General features: G+C 39.3%; 1 protein-coding gene across 1 annotated transcript in view; it reads right to left on the bottom strand.

Annotated features, from left to right (window-relative positions):
• ERP44 (endoplasmic reticulum protein 44) overlaps window positions 1-22,027 on the bottom strand; it is a 104,489-nt gene that overhangs the window by 47,065 nt on the left and 35,397 nt on the right. The window contains exon 2 of the mRNA XM_056520147.1: window positions 6,111-6,183. Coding sequence (XP_056376122.1) covers window positions 6,111-6,183 — 73 coding nt within the window. The remainder of the gene's footprint in view (window positions 1-6,110; window positions 6,184-22,027) is intronic.

Here is a 22,027-nt window from a genome sequence, read left to right as displayed (position 1 = left end):
CTTGTGCAATCTATATGGCTGCAAAAGATGCTGCATATAATAGATATAAACTAACCACTTCAATATGTAAACAGTAGGTATTCTGGCCACATCCAGATAATATTGCACATAAAGTGACGCAGTGGAAAAAAGCAGGACCATAAATAGGCCTGCACTGAGCTGATCCGTCACTGAGCAGGGCAAAAGAAAACACCTAAGGATGTCATAGGGCAAGGGAAAGAGCCAACCACACCAGAAGCGGTGTCAGCTAGTGAGCTGAAAAATAAATTACCACAGCAGAGTGATGGATCAGACCATAGTAAACCCATACCCCTATGCAGCACGCCAGACCCAAACGCAGTTTCGCCGTGAAGGCTTTTTCAGGGAGTGGAAGCCGTTGAGGAAGCCTTCACGGCAAAACGGCATTGGGGTCTGGCGTGCTGCATAGGGATATGTTTAGTATGGTCTGATCTATCACTCTGCTGTGGTAATTTATTTTTCAGCTCACTAGCTGACACTGCTTATTTATTTGCACATTTTTCATTTACTTACCTTTGTAGCAACCATGATTTGTCTGTTTTGTTGCTGTCCTGTGTTTTAATGTTTTTAATCATGTATATCTGTATGTCTAATAAAGATTCATTTTTATTTGGATTTATTGTCCTGGTGTGTTTATGGGAATTTGTCTATTGTAGCAACACACCAGCTGTTGATATACATTTACATGGCCCTATCTTTGGTATGATATTATAAGAATGTCTAATCTGTAATTTGATGTCTTTTGGAGATTTTTTCCATCTTTCCTTGGCTTCTTTATGCACATTAATACAAATTTTTACCTGGGGTGGCCAAACTTTTGATCCCCACTGTATGTACTACCAAAGGAACCTCGCAGGAGTAATAAGGGATTTGCTAAGTATTGTGAAAAAGAAAGACAGAAGCGCAACTATGTGCCATTACTCAACAGGTAATAAGTACAGTGGGGGAAAAAAAGTATTTAGTCAGCCACCAATTGTGCAAGTTCTCCCACTTTAAAAGATGAGAGGCCTGTCATTTTCATCATAGGTATACCTCAACTAAGACCTAATGAGAAAAAAAAATCCATAAAATCATTGTCTGATTTTCAAAGAATTTGCTAATTATGGTGGAAAATACGTATTTGGACCCCTACAAACAAGGAAGACTTCTGGCTCTCACAGACCAGTAACTTCTTGGCCCATTTTGGCATAAAGGACCAGACAATTTTATTTTTGCATTTTTGTTTTTTCCTCCTTGCCTTCTAAAAGTCATAACTCTTATATTTCCATCCACAGACCCATATGAGGGCTTTGTAATTACATCACTTATTTTACCATAAATGTACGGCGCAACCAAATATTATTTATGTGGGAAAATTGAAGAGAAAACCGCAATTTAGCAAATTTTGGAAGGTTTTGTTTTCACGTTGTACACTTTCCAGTAAAAATTACATGTTTTCTTTATTCTGTGGGTCAATAACTATTAAAAAGGATACCCATGTTATATGCTTTTCTATAATTGTACCGCTTAAAAAAAAATCTCAAACCATTTTAACAAAATTAGTTTTTTTAATTGCCCTATTTTGACCACCTATAACTTTTTCATTTTTCCGTATATGGGGCGATATGAGGGCTCATTTTTTGCGCCATGATCTGTAGTTTTTATCAGTATCACTTTTGCTTAGGTTTTACTATTCATACATTTTTAATAAATTTTTTTGGAATAAAATGTGACAAAAAAAGCAGCAATTTTGGACTTTTTGTGGACGCTTTTTGGGGGGTAAAATGGGAAAAACGGACGTGTTTTTTTTTTTTTTGGGGGGGGGGGGGGGGGGAGAGGGGATTTTTCACATTTTTATTTTAGAGCAGAAGACCCCGGGAGATGGCCGGAGCCAGGTGAGGGGACCTCCGGCCACCATGCTAGGTGATCGGATTGCCGCGAACTGCATCGATCACGGCATCTGAGGGGTTAATTGCGGACATCCGTGCAATCATGGATGTCTGCCATTACTGGCAGGTCCCTGGCTGCTGACAGCAGCCAGTACCTGCCGCGCATGACGCGAGCACCGCTCCGGTGCTCGAGATCATAGTGGCGCGTAAATGTACGTCATGGTACCACGTCACCATGACGTACAGTTACGTCCATTGTTGTTAAGGGGTTAAAGGGATTATCCACCATTAGGTGATTTTAGTACGTACCTGCCAGACAGTAATGGACATGCTTAGGAAGGATCTGCACTTGTCTTAGTGCTAAATGGCTATGTTGGGAGATTACCATAACACTGTGGCTAGCTTTCTGTGAACTGGTATTTCCTGTTTGACTTTCCTTCTTTGCCTACAAATCCAATAATTCCATTTTCCTCCCTCCCACACATCAGCCACCCATTGAAACAAAATGAGCTGCATCCATTCATAAGACCTGTGTTTCTCAATCTGAGTACCTACAGCTGTTGCAAAAATACAATTAGTTGTAGATTTCTCTCTCTACCACCAAGTGATCGCTCCACACATTGAAGCAGACAGGTACCCTGTCATCAGCTGACTAGTGCTGTCAGGTCTCATTGTCAGGCCGCATTGAGCCTGAGAAAAATCTGAGACAAGCGTCCTTTTGAATGCTATTAAACATAAATATTGAATTAAAAATAACACAATTGTGAGAAAACAATCACACAGGTACAGACACTATATTATGAACTATATTCCATTACAGCCCCTGTAGCATAGTCAAATAAAAAAAAATTCCTGGAATACCCTTTAAGAGTCTCCTCAGTCCTGTATTAATGGCACCTGTTTGAACTTGTTATCAATAAAAAGACACCTGTCCACAACCTCAAACAGTCACACTACAAACTCCACTATGGCCAAGACCAAAGAGCTGTCAAAGGACACCAGAAACAAAATTGTAGACCTGCGCGAGGCTGGGAAGACTGAATCTGCAATAGGCAAGTGGCTTTGTGTGAAGAAATCAACTGTTGGAGCAATTATTTGAAAATGGAAGACATAGTTACATAGTACGGTTGAAAAAAGACATACGTCCATCAAGTTCAACCAGGGAATTGAAGGGTATGGGTGTGGCGTGATATTGGGGAAGGGATGGGATTTTATATTTCTTCATAAGCATTAATGTTATTTTGTTCCAGGAATGTATCTAACCCTGTTTTAAAGCTGTTAATCTTTCCTGCTGTGACCAGTTCCTGAGGTAGACTGTTCCATAAGTTCACAGTTCTTATGGTAAAGAAGGCGTGTCACCCCTTGAGACATACCAGACCACTGATAATCTCCCTCGATCTGGGGCTCCACACAAGATCTCACCCCAAAGTGTCAAAATGATTACAAGAACGGTGAGCAAAAGAAGAGAATTGGGAGAATGTCATATGGTCAGATGAAACCAAAGTAGAACTTTTTGGTAAAAACTCAACTCGTCGTGTTTGGAGGAGGAAGAATGCTGAGTTGCATCCAAAGAATACCATACCTACTGGGGCTGTTTTTCTGCAAAGGGACAAGGACAACTGATCTGTGTAAAAGAAATGATGAATAAGGGCCATGTATCGTGAGACTGAATGATAACCTCCTTCCATCAGCAAGAGCAGATGAAGCGTTGCCTGGTCTTTCAGCACGACAATGATCCCAAAGACACCACCCGGGCAACGGGCTTTGTAAGAAGCATTTCAAGGTCCTGGAGTGGCCTAGCCAGTCTCCGGATCTCAACCCCATAGAAAACCTTTGGAAGGAATTAAAAGTCCATGTTGCCCAGCGTCAGCCCCAAAATATCACTGCTCTGGGGAGATCTGCATGGAGGAATGGGCCAAAATAAATGCAACAGTGTGTGAAAACCTTGTGAAGACTTACAGAAAACGTTAGACCTCTGTCATTGCCAACAAACGGTACATAAAATATTGAGAGAAACTTTTGTTATTGACCAAATACTTATTTTCCACCATAATTTGCAAATAAATTCTTTAAAAATCAAACAAATGTGATTTTATGGATTTTTTTTTCTCATTATGTCTCTCATAGTTGAGGTATACCTATGATGAAAATTACTGGCCTCATCTTTTTAAGTGGGAGAACTTGCACAATTTGTGTCTGTCCAAAACTTTTTCGCACCACTGTATGTGAGTAGGTGATCTAGATGTGCTCACTAGAGATGAGCGAACTTACAGTAAATTCGATTCGTCACAAACTTCTCGGCTTGGCGGTTGCTGACTTTTCCTGCATAAATTAGTTCAGCTTTCAGGTGCTCCCGTGGGCTGGAAAAGGTGGATACAGTCCTAGGAGACTCTTTCCTAGGACTGTATCCACCTTTTCCAGCCCACCGGAAAGCTGAACTAATTTATGCAGGAAAAGTCAGCAACTGCCGAGCTGAGAAGTTCGTGACGAATCGAATTTACTGTAAGTTCGCTCATCTCTAGTGCTCACCCTTAGGTGTTTTATTTAGAGCACAACACCTTGTAGAATTTATATGATCCACTCCTCGTGGTAGGAGAGACGGTGTGCTGCCTTATTCTATCCAGTCGCAAGGAAATTCCACCTGACGGTCTTGAACAACTGTAATGGAATCCAGCAAAATGGGTGTAGAAATGATTATCTCAGGCACTCCGTGCAGAGAAGATTAGGGAAACAGGACGAATAAAACAGTGGAAATAATAGATAATAAATACTGATTTATTGCAGTATTTCAAGGGGTGGGACCCCCTCTTAGACCTGAGGAAGAGGGGGTCCCACCCCTTGAAACACGTAGTGCCTTGTGTTTTTAATACTGCAATAAATCAGTATTTATTATCTATTTCCACTGTTTTATTTATCCTGTTTCTCTAATCTTCTATGCACGGGCGAGCACCTGAGATTATCATTTCTACACCCATTTTGCTGGGTTCCATTACAAGTATTATCTCTTGCACTTTATGGCAAATATTCTTTTAGCCAATTATTTTGACAAGAGGGATTGTACAAGAATAGGCAAAAAAGGGAGAGGGGGGAAGCAGCTCCACTTTTGTCCATGTGCTGCCAGATACAGAAGGCACACTTAAAATTAACCAAGGGAAAGGTATTTTTTTTTCTTTCATCTCTCCAAGGAAAAAACATATGAATTGTAAAATACAAAGTAAAAATGCTCCAGTATTGTTATTTTAAAAGGAATACATGTATTGACTAAACATATGTTGAATGTTCATTTCTTTCCCTGTTTAAAACACACGCACACAGTCACAGAGTGTCTGGCGACGGCCTGTTTTTGTCAGAATATATGCTTCTTTCCCACCCTTCCCCTTTCCTTGCTGCAACCACTTCTGTGCAGGAAGTAAATGCATGCACAATTATCTGCAGAATCTCCAGTATCAAAAAGTGCTGAAATCCTCTGCCTGCTTGATCCCTGGGGCAGTTATGCTGGCTCTGAGTTTTTCCAAGCTGACAAATGGTGGTCTCCTTTTGCTACCGTTAGGAGTTAAATGGTACCTATCATTAGTAATGAAAAATGTATATGTTCTAGTTTAGCCAATTTGAACTACTTTTTTTTTTTAAATATACTTCTTTATAAAATTTTGTAACTATGTGTTAAATTAACTCCAAAATGTTTGGCCACCAGGGGCTCTCCTTCTGGTTCTGCCTGCAGTCCTGCTTGCAGATGGTCTCTCGCAGCAGTCTGGCAGAGACTAAAGGCAGGAACTGCAGGTGAAACCTCAGCTCAGCACAGTGAATAGAGTTGAATATTTTGGCTACCTTTTGCAGCTGTTGGGCAGAGGTGACACACTGCAGATTTCAATACAGAGAGCTGAAGGGGGTGTGAGCGGTCTGAGCCAATCACAGCCCATCTTGGACTAAACTGTTCTCGGCTGTGTGTAGCAGAGCGAGGGAGAAAATTCTCCCCAGCAGGGCTTCAAATGAGGTCACGCCTGATGGAGAACACCAATTCAGAGTCTGTGGAGCTCACTAAGACTGAGCAAAAGATACAGAACAGTCAAGGTAGAAGAAGACAAAAAAAAAATACTAATAAATGCAGGGGCTGGTTTATCATGGGTGAGTGAACTGGGAGGATAAAAAAAATCATCAAGAACAAGACAGGTACTCTATAATGGAATATATATGCGCATGTATAAGGTTTAAGGTATCACTTACCTAAAATGTCATCTATATTGCCACTTTCTAAGTTTATGATGTCACCTTTTGTTGGAGTGCAAGCCCATGCTGCCTGCAAAAACATAGTATTATCGTTGTTAAAGTGATCTGACATTTTTATTTGATACACATACAACACACTATTAAACTGCATGCCCTTGGAGACTGAACGCAGTGCTGGGCAGTATGGCCTAAAATGAATATCACAGTATTTTTTTTTATTATCGCGGTATTCCCGGCCTGTCCCCTCCCCCCCCCCCCCCACGAGCAGGGTCCCTGTGCCCACTAGCGGTGTCAAATGTGCCCCCCCCCCCCCCCCCGCGAGCGTTACCATCACCCACTAGCGGTTTCACAAGAATGCCGAGCGCGGCTCTGTTCCCCGTCAGCTCTCAGGGTACGGGTACAGATTTAAAAGCCTCGCGCGCAGTACTACGCAAATAGCGTAGGGTTAATGCTAGGCTCCTAGCGCTGCCTACATTAGCCCTACGCTATTTGCGTAGTGCTGCGCCTGCGCAGTACTACGTTAGCCGCACGCGAGGCTTTTAAATCTGTTCCCGTAGCCTGAGAGCTGACAGGGACGGGGCACAGAGCCGCGCTCGGCATTCTTGTGTCACCGCTAGTGGGCACAAGGACCCCGCTAGTGGTGGGGATTGATCGTGCTCGCGGGGACACTAGCTGACAGGTGCAACGGGGGGACACAGTAAATGGATTAGCTTCTGTGGCCCGATTCCGCTCTCGGAATCGGGCCACAAAAGCACACCGGGACAAGTGAGGGCGCGCGCTGTGCGCTACAATTCATCCGGAGGGTGGGGGAGGGGCCCGACCGGTATGGGCAAAAATCCATACCGTGGGAGAAAAAAAAAAAAAAACGGTATCCGGTTCATACCGCCCAGCACTAACTGAACATTTGCATTTACACTTAAAAAGTCCACAAATACAATTCTGAGCTGCAATAAAACACAGTTCAAACTTTGACATCATATGCCTTGCTTAATCTGGGTTTTGAAATAAACACGACACGTACGCCGAAAGTATACTTTTTTTGCAAACCAAACATCAAGGTACTTCTTTTACAATGCCGCCAGGAGAGATGGTCACTTTTGAAATCCTGGCTATATCATCAGCGTAATTTTCTCCATGATCAGTAATTTCAGTAGGTTGCCTGAACACTGTGTCTGAAAGTTTTATTGCTATGCCTCATTAATTAAGAAACTAGGTATATTTAAGCTAGCATTTCCATAGCAACATATCAGTATAAGAAAAAAATTGCAAAATATATATATATATATATATATATATATATATATATATATATATATAAAAAAAAATGAGGTTGAAAAGATTAATACTGTAAAGAACAAAAATTTTTAACTTAAATTGAATTTTTGAACTTCTCTCGCCTTCTATGAGTTTCAACGGCTCTCCATTGCTGCAGGCTGCTGAGGCCACCTGCAGGATTGGAGTGCTGATCAGACAGCAGGAAAGATGATAAAAAAATACTGAACACATAAGAAAAAGAACTACGGAGCAGCTCACCAGTTCCAGGAGATCAGACATGTGGCATCGCGGTCAGGCGGTGGGAGAAATCAGGGCCACAGCCGTATCGTACCCTTTGGTGCTTTGTCAGGCCCCCGTGACAACATAATATTCTCTCCGGTGATTTTAATTATCTGCTGTGCCATGTGATGAAGGTAGTAGGTGGAACCTGCAAAATTAACTCTCAAGTGCTCAAAAAAGGTGAGTGAATTAAAATCAATTAAAGAGAAGAACAAAACTGCATGTGAACAGGGACTTAAGCAAAGTGATTCATATTAATGCTCCTAATTCATTTTTATCGTTTAGACCTATTGGTCCTGCTGCATTTAAGCGGAGGATCCATCTAGCTTCTTTCAATATGAGTGTTTGATGTCTGGTTTTTCTTGGAATAGGTGTTTCTATTCTTTCTAACGCACCAAACTTTAAAGCAGATTTATTACCATTATGAACGGTCACCATATGTTCAATAAATATTGCTGAACCTTTTTTAGTAATTAGTGATCTTACATGTTCTCGGATCCTGTGGAACAGTGGTCTCTTAGTTTGTCCTATATAGAAAAAACTGCATGTACATATCATGCAGTATACAACAAAGTCTGACCTGCAGGTAATAGGTTGTTTAACAAACTGTGTAATTTCCTAATTTTATGACTTTACTTTTTAGATTCATGATACATAAAGAACACATTCCACATGAGTGGTTGCCTATAGATCTTGTGTCTGTTAGCCATTGCGTAGAAGGTTTTTCGGAAGATTTTTTAATTTTAAGATATTCTTGAATAGTTTTATTGCTTGTATAAGTAATAGGCTTTTCTTTTGTGATTTCTGTGATGTCAGGATCTGTCTGCAGAATATACCAGTTTGAATAGATGGCTTGTTGAATTTTACTGTTCATCGGAATATTTTAAAAAATAAATGAGGCTCTTGATGGTTTTTGCTGTTTTTTTTGCTGATTTTTCAATAAAGAGTGATTCTCTGGGGATTTTATCAATACGTTTTCTGGCTTGGTTCATTACCCCATAGGGATAACCTCGTTCCAACAACTGGGTAGATAAATCATCCAGTTGCTGGGACAAAATTATTGGATTATTGTTTATACGTTTCAAAAAACGTATCATTTGGCTGTATGGGATACTATTTTTTGTTCTAATAGGATGAAACGATTTGTAATGAAGAAAAGCATTACGAGCGGTTTCTTTTCTGAAACCCGACGTATTAATTTGTTGGTTGTCTATAGTAATCCTCACGTCCAAGAAATCTAGTTTTTTGTCTCCAAACGTAAAGAACATGTACATGTCATTTATATCATTTAGATACGAGACAAACTCCTTAAATTGTTGGGGGGGTCCCTGCTCAAATAATAAAAATATCATCTACAAATCTAAGTATTTTAACAATATGTTTGAGAAATGGATTTAAAGGTGTAAAAATATAATGTTGCTCAAAAATAGCAAGAAAAATATTTGCGTAAGAACAAGACACCGGGGTCCCCATTGCGGACCCCTGTAATTGTCTATACCATTCTCCATTGTGTTGAAAACAATTGTTAGTGAGGAACAATGTCATAGATTCCACAACAAAATTAACAAAAGTCTCAGATTTTTCAGTGGTTATAAAAAAGATTGGGGAGCCTCCACACCCGCGTCATGCGGAATGCGGGTGAATAGGTTCTCCACATCTATGGATGCAAGACTAATTTTCCTGCCATTGGAAATTGTTTAATGCTGTAATAAGGTCACTACTGTCTCTCAAAAAAGTAGGAATTGTTTTAAAGGAGAGGAGAGATTAACCATTCCACATAACTTTGAAGGAATTGGGTTGGGGATCCAATCCCTGCAACTATTGGTCTGCCAGGGGGAGGTTTTTTTTGTTTATGCGTTTTTGGGAGTACGTATATATGGGGTTTAGATGGATTGACTGGCAGTTTTTCGGCAGTTTTTACACTTAAAATATTGTTTTCAACATATTTCCTTAATGTACGCACTTTATCCATACTCTTTAGAGTTGGATCTCCTAATAATTTTGTATATGTGGTACTGTCATTCAACTGCCTTGCTATTTCGCTCTCATAATCTCTAGTCCACCATATGACTGCTGCCCCACCTTTGTCAGCCCTTGATATAGTAATATCTGTTCTCTTTTTTTAACCAGTCAAGAGCATGTTGTTCTTTTGTAGAGAGATTGTTCACTGCTTTGGGGTAGTGAAGTGCTTTGATTTCTCTTAATACTGCTTTATGGAACAGATCAATGGAGGTGCCTGGTGGGATAGGAGGTGTAAAAGTGGATGGATTTCCATCTGCAAAATAATTCCCTGTTACATCTTCCATATTGTCCCCAAAAAAAGTTTCATCATCTTCTGACAAAAGTGAAAAAAGCTCTTTAGTAACATTGTAATCAGCTGGACTGCCTTCTTTTATCATCCAAAAACCTAATGGCCCAATGGTGCATTGTTTTTCTCCCTCTAATTGTGTGGTGTTTTTAATAGATTTTTTTTGTATTGTAGCAAAATATTTTTTCAAATAGATTTTTCTAATCTCTTTAAATAATTCCTCCTCAAAACTGGTGTAATTAAATTCCTCCTTTAATCCAAAATTAAGACCTTTATCCAAAACAGTGATGCATTCCATAGGTAATTCCACGGTGGTGAGATTAATTACTAAACTCTGCTGTGCGGGTCTCTCCACGAGACTGTTTTTCTTTTGGGATTCTTTTTGGTTGTTTTTCCTCCTCAGTCCTCCTCGTCTTGTGTGGATCCTCTTTGGGGGGAAATTGGTCCCCCGAATTTCGACTTGTAGATTGTTGGTCTGATTCATCTGGACTAGATTCAGATTCAGTGGTGAAGTAGTCGGTAGCTCTAGTGTTTTTTTTCTCCAATTCCCATAAGATTTGTATTTTCTGTTTATTGTAGATGTTTTTCCCATCTGCTGTGCTTTATTTTTACTCCAAGTGAATATCTGTTTATTTTCAAAGTCTTTTTTATCTCTTAATAAATTATCCTGTTTAATCTCTTTTATAGTAATTTGTAGTGTATTTAGCTTTTTTTCCATATTTTTTAAAAAATACAGCAAACTTTTCCTCCGATATGCGAGTTTTAGATTCTAATTTGGCTTTACAAAATTCTGCAGTAATGAAAAAAAACAGAAAATACAAATCTTATGGGAATTGGAGAAAAAAAAACACTAGAGCTACAGACTACTTCACCACTGAATCTGAATCCAGTCCAGATGAATCAGACCAACAATCTACAAGTCGAAATTCGGGGGACCAATTTCCCCCCCAAAGAGGATCCACACAAGACGAGGAGGACGGAGGAGGAAAAACAACCAAAAAGAATCCCAAAAGAAAAACGGTCTCTTGGAGAGACCCGCACAGCAGAGTTTAGTAATTAATCTCACCACCGTGGAATTACCTATGGAATGCATCACTGTTTTGGATAAAGGTCTTAATTTTGGATTAAAGGAGGAATTTAATTACACCAGTTTTGAGGAGGAATTATTTAAAGCGATTGGAAAAGTCAATTTGAAAAAATATTTTGCTACAATACAAAATAAACCGATTAAAAACACCACACAATTAGAGGGAGAAAAACCAATGCATCATTGGGCCATTAGGTTTTTGGATGATAAAAGAAGGCAGTCCAGCTGATTACAATGTTACTAAAGATCTTTTTTCGCTTTTTTCAGAAGATGAAACTTTTTTTGGGGACAATATGGAAGATGTAACATGGAATTATTTTGCAGATGGAAATCCATCCACTTTTACACCTCCTATCCCACCAGGCACCCCCATTGATCTGTTCCATAAAGCAGTATTAAGAGAAATCAAAGCACTTCACTACCCCAAAGCAGTGAACAATCTCTCTTCAAAAGAACAACATGCTCTTGACTGGTTAAAAAAAAAAGAGAACAGATATTACTATATCAAGGGCTGACAAAGGTGGGGAAGCAGTCATATGGCGGACTAGAGATTATGAGAGCGAAATAGAAAAAAACCAGCAAAAACCATCAAGAGCCTCTTATTTTTAAAAATACTCCAATGAACAGTAAAATTCAAGAAGCCATCTATTCAAACTGGTATATTCTGCAGACAGATCCTGACATCACAGAAATCACTAAAGAAAAGCCTATTACATAAAAACGCAATAAAACTATTCAAGAATATCTTAAAATTAAAAAATCTTCCGAAAAACCTTCTACGCAATGGCTAACAGACACAAGATCTATAGGCAACCATGCATGTGGAATGTGTTCTTTTTGTAACATGAATCTAAAAAGTAACATCATAAAATTGGGAAATTACACAGTTTACGTTAAACAACCTATTACCTGCAGGTCAGACTTTGTTGTATACTGCATGATATGTACATGCGTTTTTTTCTATATAGGACAAACTAAGAGACCACTATTCCACAGGATTCGAGAACATGTAAGATCACTAATTACTAAAAAAAAGGCATGATTTATTGAACATATGGTGACCGTTCATAATGGTAATAAATCTGCTTTAAAGTTTGGTGCGTTAGAAAGAATAGAAACACCTATTCCAAGAAAAACCAGACATCAAACACTCATATTGAAAGAAGCTAGATGGATCCTCCACTTAAATGCAGCAGGACCAATAGGTCTAAATGATAAAAATGAATTAGGAGCATTAATATGAATCACTTTGCTTAAGTCCCTGTTCACATACAGTTTTGTTCTTCTCTCTAATTGATTTTAATTCACTCACCTTTTTTGAGCACTTGAGAGTTAATTTTGCAGGTTCCACCTACTACCTGCATCACATGGCACAGCAGATAATTAAAATCACCAGAGAGAACATGATGTCGTCACAGGGGCCTGACGAAGCACCACAGGGTGCGATACGGCTGTGGCCCTGACGTCCGATTCCCCCCGTAACATCTCAGCCTCCCCGTTCTCCCAACGCCCGACCGCGATGCCACATGTCTGATCTCCTGGAACTGATGAGCTGCTCCGTAATTCTTTTTCTTATGTGTTCAGTTATTCACTTGCCTTATCTCAGCGTGAAGCACCACCAACATTGATCTTTGGACTTATAGCATTAAATCAGCAGCATATGCTTACATTTTAGGAAGGAATCATAACAGTGTCGGATATCTTTTTCTGTTACTCTACAGTGGAACAACAAATGATAAAAAAAAAAAAAAGTTCCCTTCATCCTAACAGCTGATCAGGACCCTGTGATTTCACTGCTGGTGTCGTATCAGCTACAGACAAGCAGTTTTTGGGACTTCGACCCATGATCTCGGCATCTAAGGGGTTAATGCTGGCCATCAGCCCATTAGTCACAGGTCCCGGCTGCTAACTGCAGTCAGGACTAACCTGTTATGAAGAGTGATCAGCTCCTACGAAGCATGCTTTGTAGAACGGAAGTGTGCCCAAAAAAAAAAAAATACATTGTGCAAAAATAGTACAACCTCAAGGAGAGTAGGATATAATGATTTTTTTTATATATTTTTAAGACCGTGCTTCAATTAAGCCGATTTTTTTTATTTTAATAAAAAGTCATTTTAATTGCAAAAACACACATTGTATATGGTCAAATATATTTCTAATTCAGAAAGCAACGTACAAACACATAATTATCTATGTATTTAAAACAGATACATTACAAAACAGACCGGCAGGTTCATATATTTAGAAAGATTTAAACAAAGTATAAAAAAAAAAAAATAATAAATAAAGGCATATATATATATATACACATATATACATATATATAAAAACTGAAAAAATTAGAATATTGTACAAATAAATACTGGTAAATTAATAACAAATGGAAAGTAAGAATGAAATTTTTTTTTATAAAAATTAATAAAAAATGCGATTGAGAAGAAATCTATCTATATAAAACTCAATGTATGTCTGTATGTGTGTGTGTGTGTGTGTGTGTGTGTGTGTGTGTGTGTGTGTGTGTGTGTATGTTCCAGCATCACATCCAAACGGCTGAAGATATTAACATGAAACTTGACACACGTTACTTGTCAACAAACATAGGATAGGTAATTTAACCCTTACTCGACCCCATTTGCCAGGGGCGGGGTTTTTGTTTAAAGTCCCATACAAGTCTATGTGAGTGACAAGTCTATGTGAGTGTGTTGCCTGATGAAGCTGCGCATGCGCAGCGAAACGCGTTGCATCTAATAAATCCATTGATTTTATTTGGCTGTCTGATGGTTCCTCTCTGCGCCAGACAAACTCCTGACTCCCTGGTCATTCGCCTTTGATTATACAAGTCTATGGGAAATGTATGTTCCCACATAACTTCAGTACGGCTGGAGATATTTCAATACCTGATACACATTACGGGACGAGATAGGAGGACGAGATATGGGGTTGGGATATGACAATAATATAGGAGGACGGGATATGAAGTCAAAAGCTTCCTCCTTTGTTTATTTTCCTTCCCAACAAGGATTAGGAAGAAAAAGCCGGGCAACGCTGGGTACTCAGCTAGTAAAAATATAAAAATAAAGATGAATAAAAAGAAAAAAACAAACAACAAAAATATGCGAATTTAAAAAGGAAAAGGGTTAGTGATTAGACAAAAGAGGGAAACATATGGATGTTATAAGTGAGAAAATTGAGAATCATAAAGAATGATGATATAAATAAACCGTAGAGGAACACAACAGTATTCTTCTTGGGACAATAAACGGTGTACATGAGTTACCATAGAGAATGTATCTGCTAGCGGGGGCACCCTTTTTGTGGGAACAGGGATAGCCACTAGAGCCGAGGACCCACTATAGAAATCCAAATAATTCAAAGCTGGAATTCAATCCACCCGGTTCTAATGTGGCAAATAAAAAAAATAAAAAATTTTTTACTTTCAGCTCGGGACATTTTTATCAAATAACTGCCTCCCCTCCAGTTCTAACATAATGAAGACCTATAAAGGAGAATGAACTATCACGATCATGTACTGATGTAAAGTGAGCTGAGAGTGGATGTTTCAGATTACCATTTTTAATATTGTACAAATGTTCTGCTATGTGTGTTTTTAAAGGCCTCTTTGTTCGACCTATATATTGCTTTTTACACACACACACACTTAGATTACTCCTTTTGTGTTACAGGTTATTTGGTCCTCTATGTTCCATTTAAAGGAGTTAACCTGTGAGGTAACAAATAACCTTTTCCTAGGAACCTTTATTTTGGTACAGTTTGGGCAGATGCCACATCCGATAAACCCTTTGGTGTTTAGCCAAGTGCATGGTTGTTTACAGTGTTCCAGAGGTTTAATGGTCGGTGCAACTGTAATTCCCAGATTGGGGGCTCTAGTATAGACTAGGCAGGCGAACTGGTAATAGCCCACAAATATCTCGATCTTGTCTAACTAGATACCAATGCTTGTTTATCAGTTTTTCTATCTTTTTATAGATGGTATTGAAAGGTAAGACTATTTTATAACTATCAACTCCCTGCGCCATCCATTAAACCACCGGAACACTGTAAACCACCATCCATTTGGCTAAACACCAAAGGGTTTATAAGATGTGAAATATGCCCCGACTGTACCAAAATAAAAGGTCCTAGGAAAACGTTCTATTACCTCACAGGTTAACTCCTTTAAATGGAACATAGAAGACCAAATAACCTAGCAGAACATTTGTATAATATTAAAAATGGTAATCTAAAACATCCACTCTCAGCTCACTTTACATCAGTACATAATCGTAGTAGTTCATTCTCCTTTATAGGTCTTCAATACTTTTGACACGACTGGAGGTGAGGCAGTTATTTGATAAAAATGTCCCGAGCTGAAAAGTAAAAAATGTTTTTGAATTTGCCACATTAGAACCAGGTGGATTGAATTCCAGCTTTGAATTATTTGGATTTCTATAGAGTATGTCCTCTGTTCTAGTGGCTATCCCTATCCCCAAAAAAAGGGTGCCCCCTCTAGCCGATACCATGCTCTATGGTAACTCATGTACACCGTTTATTGTCCCAAGAAGAATACTGTTGTGCGCCTCTGCTGTTTCTTTATATCATCATTCTTTATGATTCTCAATTCTCTCACTTCTAACATAATCCATATGTTTCCCTCTTGTCTAATCACTATTACCCTTTTCAATTCACACATCTGTTATTTTTTTATTTTCTTTATTTTATCTCTATTTTTATATTTATTTATCTTTATTATCAATCGCATTTCTATTCACTATTTTTTTTTTCCATTCTTACTTTCCATTTGCTATTATTTTACCAGTATTTGTACAACATTCAAATTTTTTGTTTTTATATAGAAATTTTGACTATATATGCACTCAATTACATTTGCCTCTTTATTCTTTGTTTATATCTTCTTAATATATGAACCTGCCTGTCTGTTTTGTAATTATCTGTTCATGCTTTTAAAACAGATACATTAGGTCTTTGTACGTTGATTTCTGAATTAGAAATATATTTGACCATATACAATGTATTTATTTCTTGCCAGCGGTTTCAGTTGCCTAATGTGAACAGAGACCGATAGACTAACCTGTCTATTCATCCACAACACCCTTTGTTATCTCCTAATTACAACACTAATATCACAAACCTGTTTAACTTCCTGGCACCAGTTAGAGGGATGTGGAAATCCTATCGCCGAAGCCCGGGACAAGTAGTTTTGAACGCTGGGCAGGTGAATTGCTTATAGATTTAGCCCTGTATCGGGCTAGCAGGGACAGACCGACGTCCCCCTTATTTTTCTTTGCTGCCGGTGTGAGGCGCAGGAGCGGATGCATGTCTGCACCTCACACCGGCGCTCAGAGTGTATGGAGGGGGCGGCGGCCGAGCCCGGGGTCGCACGTTCGCATTACATAATTGAGCCACGCCCCCTTATCTAATCCTCCCGGAGGATGGAGGACGCAGCTACACATAACACAAGACCACCGGGGGAGAGAAAGGATGTCCACAGCCCGGCACACAGCTCTATCCCTCCCCCTCCTCTTTCTTCACAGGACCTAATCCACCACGGGGAGGTTGCATGTTTGCACAGGGAAAAAACAGAGCAGGGGGGTGGAGGGAGGAGAGGACGTCCGGTGTGAGGTGATATTTTCAAACCCATGCAACCTCACACCGGCCGGGACTACAGCTCTGATGTCCACTCATGGACAGCTCAGGTGAGGAGGCAGAGAATGCAGGCGGTTGCGACAGGAAGGGTGGTTGTCTATGTAGGGTGTGAGTATGTGTATAATGTCTGTGTGTGATGTGTATGTAATGTATGATGTGTGTATAATGTCTGTGTGTGATGTGTATGTAATGTATGATGTGTGTATAATGTCTGTGTGCGATGTGTATGTAATGTATAATGTGTGTATGATGTCTGTCTATGTGTGATGTGTATGTAATGTATGTGTGTATGATGTCTGTCTATGTGTGATGTCTATGTAATGTATGATGTGTGTATGATGTCTGTCTATGTGTGATGTGTGTATGTATGTGATGTATGATGTGGGGTGGGCAGCGGTGTATGTATGATGTGTGTGTATATGTATAGTGTATGTGTGAATGATGTCTGTATGTATTATATGATGTGGGGGGGCAGTGGCGGGTGTATGTATGGTGTGAGTGTACAGTATATGTGTATGATGTATCTGTGATGTGTGTATGTAATGTATGATGTGGGGGGGGGGGGGGGGGGGGACACTGCCGTCGCCAGTTGTGCCATCTAATTTTATTTATTTTTAGTGCTTTCTGGCTACCCGCACTAAATTGCACCCCCAGAATCCCGGCCCCTTCATTCTCACCCGCCGACCAAGAGCCCCACGGATGCACGCAGACACACCCAAACCAAAACTACCACTTCCAGCATGTTGCACCATAACCTAAACTGTAGAACTATAAAGTTTAACATGCTGGGAGTTGTAGTTTTGGTTCGGGTCAGCTGCAGAGCCATAGGCTGCATCAGGGCATGCTGGGTGTTGTAGTTACTAACTGCAATTTCCAGTATTCCTTGACACAGCCTATGGCTCTACAGCTGACACAAACCAAAACTACAACTCCCAGCATGTTACACAATAACATTAACTGTCCTACTATACAGTGCAACATGCTGAAACACCCACACAACCATAGACACAAAATGCAGCACAAACTGGAGAAGCAGAACAACCCCCAGTAACACATAAGTCCCTATGAAGACTGAAAAATAGTGATTAAAATATTTTAAAAAGTGCGTATATATGTGAATAAGCCCCTTTCCTAATAAAAGTTTCCAATTTTCTTTAAATAAAAATAATGTACAAAAATAAACATAAGTGGTATCGCTGCATGTGGAAATGTCCAGGCTATTAAAATATGATGTTAATTAAACCGTATGGTGAACGGTGTAAATGTAAAAGAATAGTCCAGAATTGTTCATTTTTGGTCACTTCAGATAAGAAATTTTTTATGGTGATCAAAAAGTTACATCTAGGAGTTTTCTGGGCTTGCCTCAGGCGTAAAAGGAGCTACAACTCTCCCGTCGCTAATAGCCAGGCATGCTGCGATCACCGTGGCCGGTTATTAAACCATTAGATCACCTAAGTTGACAGCAGTGTCTAAAGGGATCTTATAACCATCCCTGGTGGTCTAGTGGGGTGAATCGTACTATTTTGGTCGAAATTATTTTATCTACCAGGACAAGTGGATTTTCTTGAGGGACAAGTAGATAGTGTTCCGCTTAAGTCACTTGGACAAGTAGTGTTTTTTTATTTTTTATTTTTTTTTTTATTTCCACACCCCTGCAGTTAATATGAAAAAAATAATAAAAAATAGTTTTCCACCGGAGTTCCCCTTTAAGGATGCAGGGTGTTTTCCGATCGCCACCGCTAGCTGCACAGCCAGCATATCGCCCAAAAGAAAGAAAGAAAGAAAAAAGGAAAGAAAGAACATGATGACCACCCCCTCTGGGTTTGTTGGCCACCCAGAAATCCAAATTGACCCCATAGTGATGACCTGAAATGGAAATGAAAGTTTAATTTTTTCCCCAGCGAGGACATATTCCCCTTATGAAATCCAAGCCAGTAACGCAACAGTCCCAATAGAGGCACTTCCAATTGTGGGTGGAATCCCTGAGGTTTACCAGTGAATAGAACTCTAGGAGAGCAGAGACTACGTAAGGCAGTGCATAGAAGTAACCTTCTACCCACCAATCACCCACTCATACCCCAGCGAGGACTATTTGATGGCGGCTCAAAAAAAAAAAAAAAAAAAAAAAAAAAACTTGTACACCCAACAGTTTTTGGCCCAGCACCCCAATGCTTTTTTGGCTAGGCCCAATGAATGAACCCCCATCAATGCAGTGAAGATGAGGACATATCAGGGCCTCATCCTACATATGGGCCTAGAAGAAAAAAAGATTAGGCAACAATGGAGTGGGGGGTGTTCTGAAAAACACCCCATTTTACCGTATGGCCATGAAAAGGGCTCACCTCTCACTAAGTTCAGCGGCTTCCTGGCTGCCCTGCGCCAGTTACCGAAATATATTACACCTATAGAGAAAGTGTATATTACTGCAACTTTACTTGCTGCAAGTCAGCCCTAAAGTCAGATGTGAGGAGGGTGTGCCCCCGGCACACTCCCTTCATGAAAGACCCTCAACAATCTCTACAACTGTCTGCCACCCCTGTGCAAATCCCTAATTTGGGCCTCAAATGAGCATGGCAATCTCTCCCTCTGGAGCCCTGTTGTATTTCAAGGCAACAGTTTAGAGCCACCTATGAGCTATTTCCGTACTTGGGAGAAACATAGTGTTACAAACTTTGGGGGCACTTTTGCTCCTTTTACCCCTTATGAAAAGAAAAACTTGAGGGCTTCAACATATTTGTGTAAAAAAAAAAATAAAAAAATTTTTTTTTACACTAACATGCTGGTGTTGCCCCATACCTTTTCATTTTCACAAAAGGTAAAAGGAGAAAAAAAGACCCACAACATTTGTAACGAGTGCACTCTGATATCGCGGAGCAGCCGCGATATCTGCATGCACTGCGCATGTACAGTGTACTCAGACATCACAGCTGTTCTGCGATGTCTGAGTGGACTAGGTGGCTCGCAGATCCCCTTTATTTTAAGCAAACTAATTTTGGTACATATACATTTTTTAAAGCAGTAAAACAAGTAGTAAAATTTACATAAATGTGTTATTGTCATAATCGTAGTGCATTGTGCATACAAGTGCATTGTATAGAAACTAAAGTCCCCAAAAAGTTACTAAATGGTGTGTTTGCCTCTTCAATTTTGCCTCACAAATTTTTTTTTGCTTCACCGTAGATTTGGTGGTAACAAGTGATGTAATCACAAAGTTCAAATGACACCTTTCAATTCACCCTAAAATGTATGGTGCAACCGAAACAAAAAATGTATTTTTATTTTTTATTTTTATTTTTTTTAACAAAAAGCATGAATAAAGAGTACCTGTCGCCAAATAAACTGTTCTAAACTAACTTAGGCTATGTTCCCTAACTCTTCCTAACACTCATCCCACCCTTAAAAAAAAATAAAAAACATTCAGAGCTTTAAAAAGCTGTGTATCTTCCCATCCTTCTTGCTCACATTTTCCCAGCAGGAGAAAGTGGACGTTTCCCAGCAGGCATGACATCACTGAAGCCTGCTAGGGGACTGCTTCCGCCCTCACATGGTTCCAGTGCCGTGATGAATAGAAGACCTCAGACTCTGTGCATGTTTCAGTCTGTGTTGCCATCAGTGAGGCTCTCCTCCAGGTTTCAGTCTGTGCAGCTTTCTGTGAGAATCTGTGGAGCTTTCACTTTCTGTACAGCTGTCAAGCAAGCTCAGTGCAGAGAAACATTTCCTGAGTTTGGCCTTCTGCCAGGCCGGGAGGAGACCAAACTACCTGTATTAATTGTGGCAGGGAACAGAACAGAGCAACCTTGTTGCTGTTTTTTTCTATTACATTTTAAACATATTTATGTTGTTAATTTTAAAAGCAAGTGAATGGGAAAGTGTCTGCTAATTATACAAGGAACACTATAGTTTTATTTGTTGACAGGTACTCTGTGCCCTATTCTAGCCCCCTGTAAATTTTCCTATTTTCCCCCTATGTGGCTGTATGAGGGCTCATTTTTTGCACTGTGATCTGTAGTTATAACTTGCATATATGTGACTTTGTGACTTTTTATTCCATTTTTTCTGGTATGGGATATCAAAAATCAGCATTTTTAAACTTTGGTAATTTTTTATGCTTAAGCCATTCAGACATTTCCACATGCGGCTACATCAAATACGTTTAGTTTTTTTCCTTTTATTTGTAGAATGGGAAGAGGGCGATTTGATTTTTATTTACTACATTGTCATTGGCAATCTATTTCTATGGTCTGCCAGAAGACTGCAGTTTACCATTTAAGAAGATAATAGAAAGCGAGCACAGTAACATGTTTACATTGTTATATTGCTACATACTGTCACATTTCATGCAATAGATACAATATATAAACCAACAATATATAAACCACCATCACCAATATCATAATTTTTTAGCGCAGACACTTAATTCATAGATTTGTAAATTACTTCTATTAAAAAAATCTTAATCCTTCCAGTACTTATCAGCTGCTGAATGTTCCAGAGAAAGTTCTTTTCTTTTAGAATTTCTTTCCAGTCTGACCACATTGCTCTCTGCTAACACCTCTGTCTGTCAGGAACTGTCCAGAGCAGGATATGTTTGCTATAGGACAGAGGTGTCAGCAGAGAGCACTGTGGTCAGACAGAAAAATAAAAAAAAGAAAAGAATTTCCTCTGTAGTATAACGCAGCTGATTAGTACTGGAATGATAAAGATTTTTAATAAAAGTAATTTACAAAGCTGTCTTTCTAGCACCAGGAAAAAAAAAAGAAAAACATGTAAATAAAAATATAAACATATGTGGTATCGCCGCGTGCGATCAAAAAGTCCAATCAATACAAAAATGGTACCGCAAAAACATCAGATCACGGCGTAAAAAATGAGCCCTCATACCACCCCATATGTGGAAAAATAAAAAAAAGTTATAGGGGTCAGAAGATGACAATTTTAAAACGTATACATTTTTCTGCATGTAGATGATTTTTTACAGAAATATGACAAAATCAAACCTATATAAGTAGGGTATCATTTTAATCGTATGGACCTACAGAATATAGATAAGGTGTAATTTTTACCGAAAAATGTACTGCATAGAAACGGAAGCCCCCAAAATTACAAAATTGCGTTCTCTCTTCAATGATTTTTTTCCGTTTCGCCGTAGATTTTTGGGTAAAATGACTGATGTCACTGCAAAGTAGAATTGGTGGGGCAAAAAATAAGCCATCATATGGATTTTTAGGTGCAAAATTGAAAGGGTTATGATTTTTAAAAAGGTGAGGAGGAAAAAACGAAAGTGCAAAAACGGAAAAACTT

The sequence above is a fragment of the Hyla sarda genome, chromosome 5 (assembly GCF_029499605.1).
Source record: "Hyla sarda isolate aHylSar1 chromosome 5, aHylSar1.hap1, whole genome shotgun sequence".
In the NCBI taxonomy this organism is placed as follows: domain Eukaryota; kingdom Metazoa; phylum Chordata; class Amphibia; order Anura; family Hylidae; genus Hyla; species Hyla sarda.
This window is presented reverse-complemented; position numbering and strand designations above follow the sequence as displayed.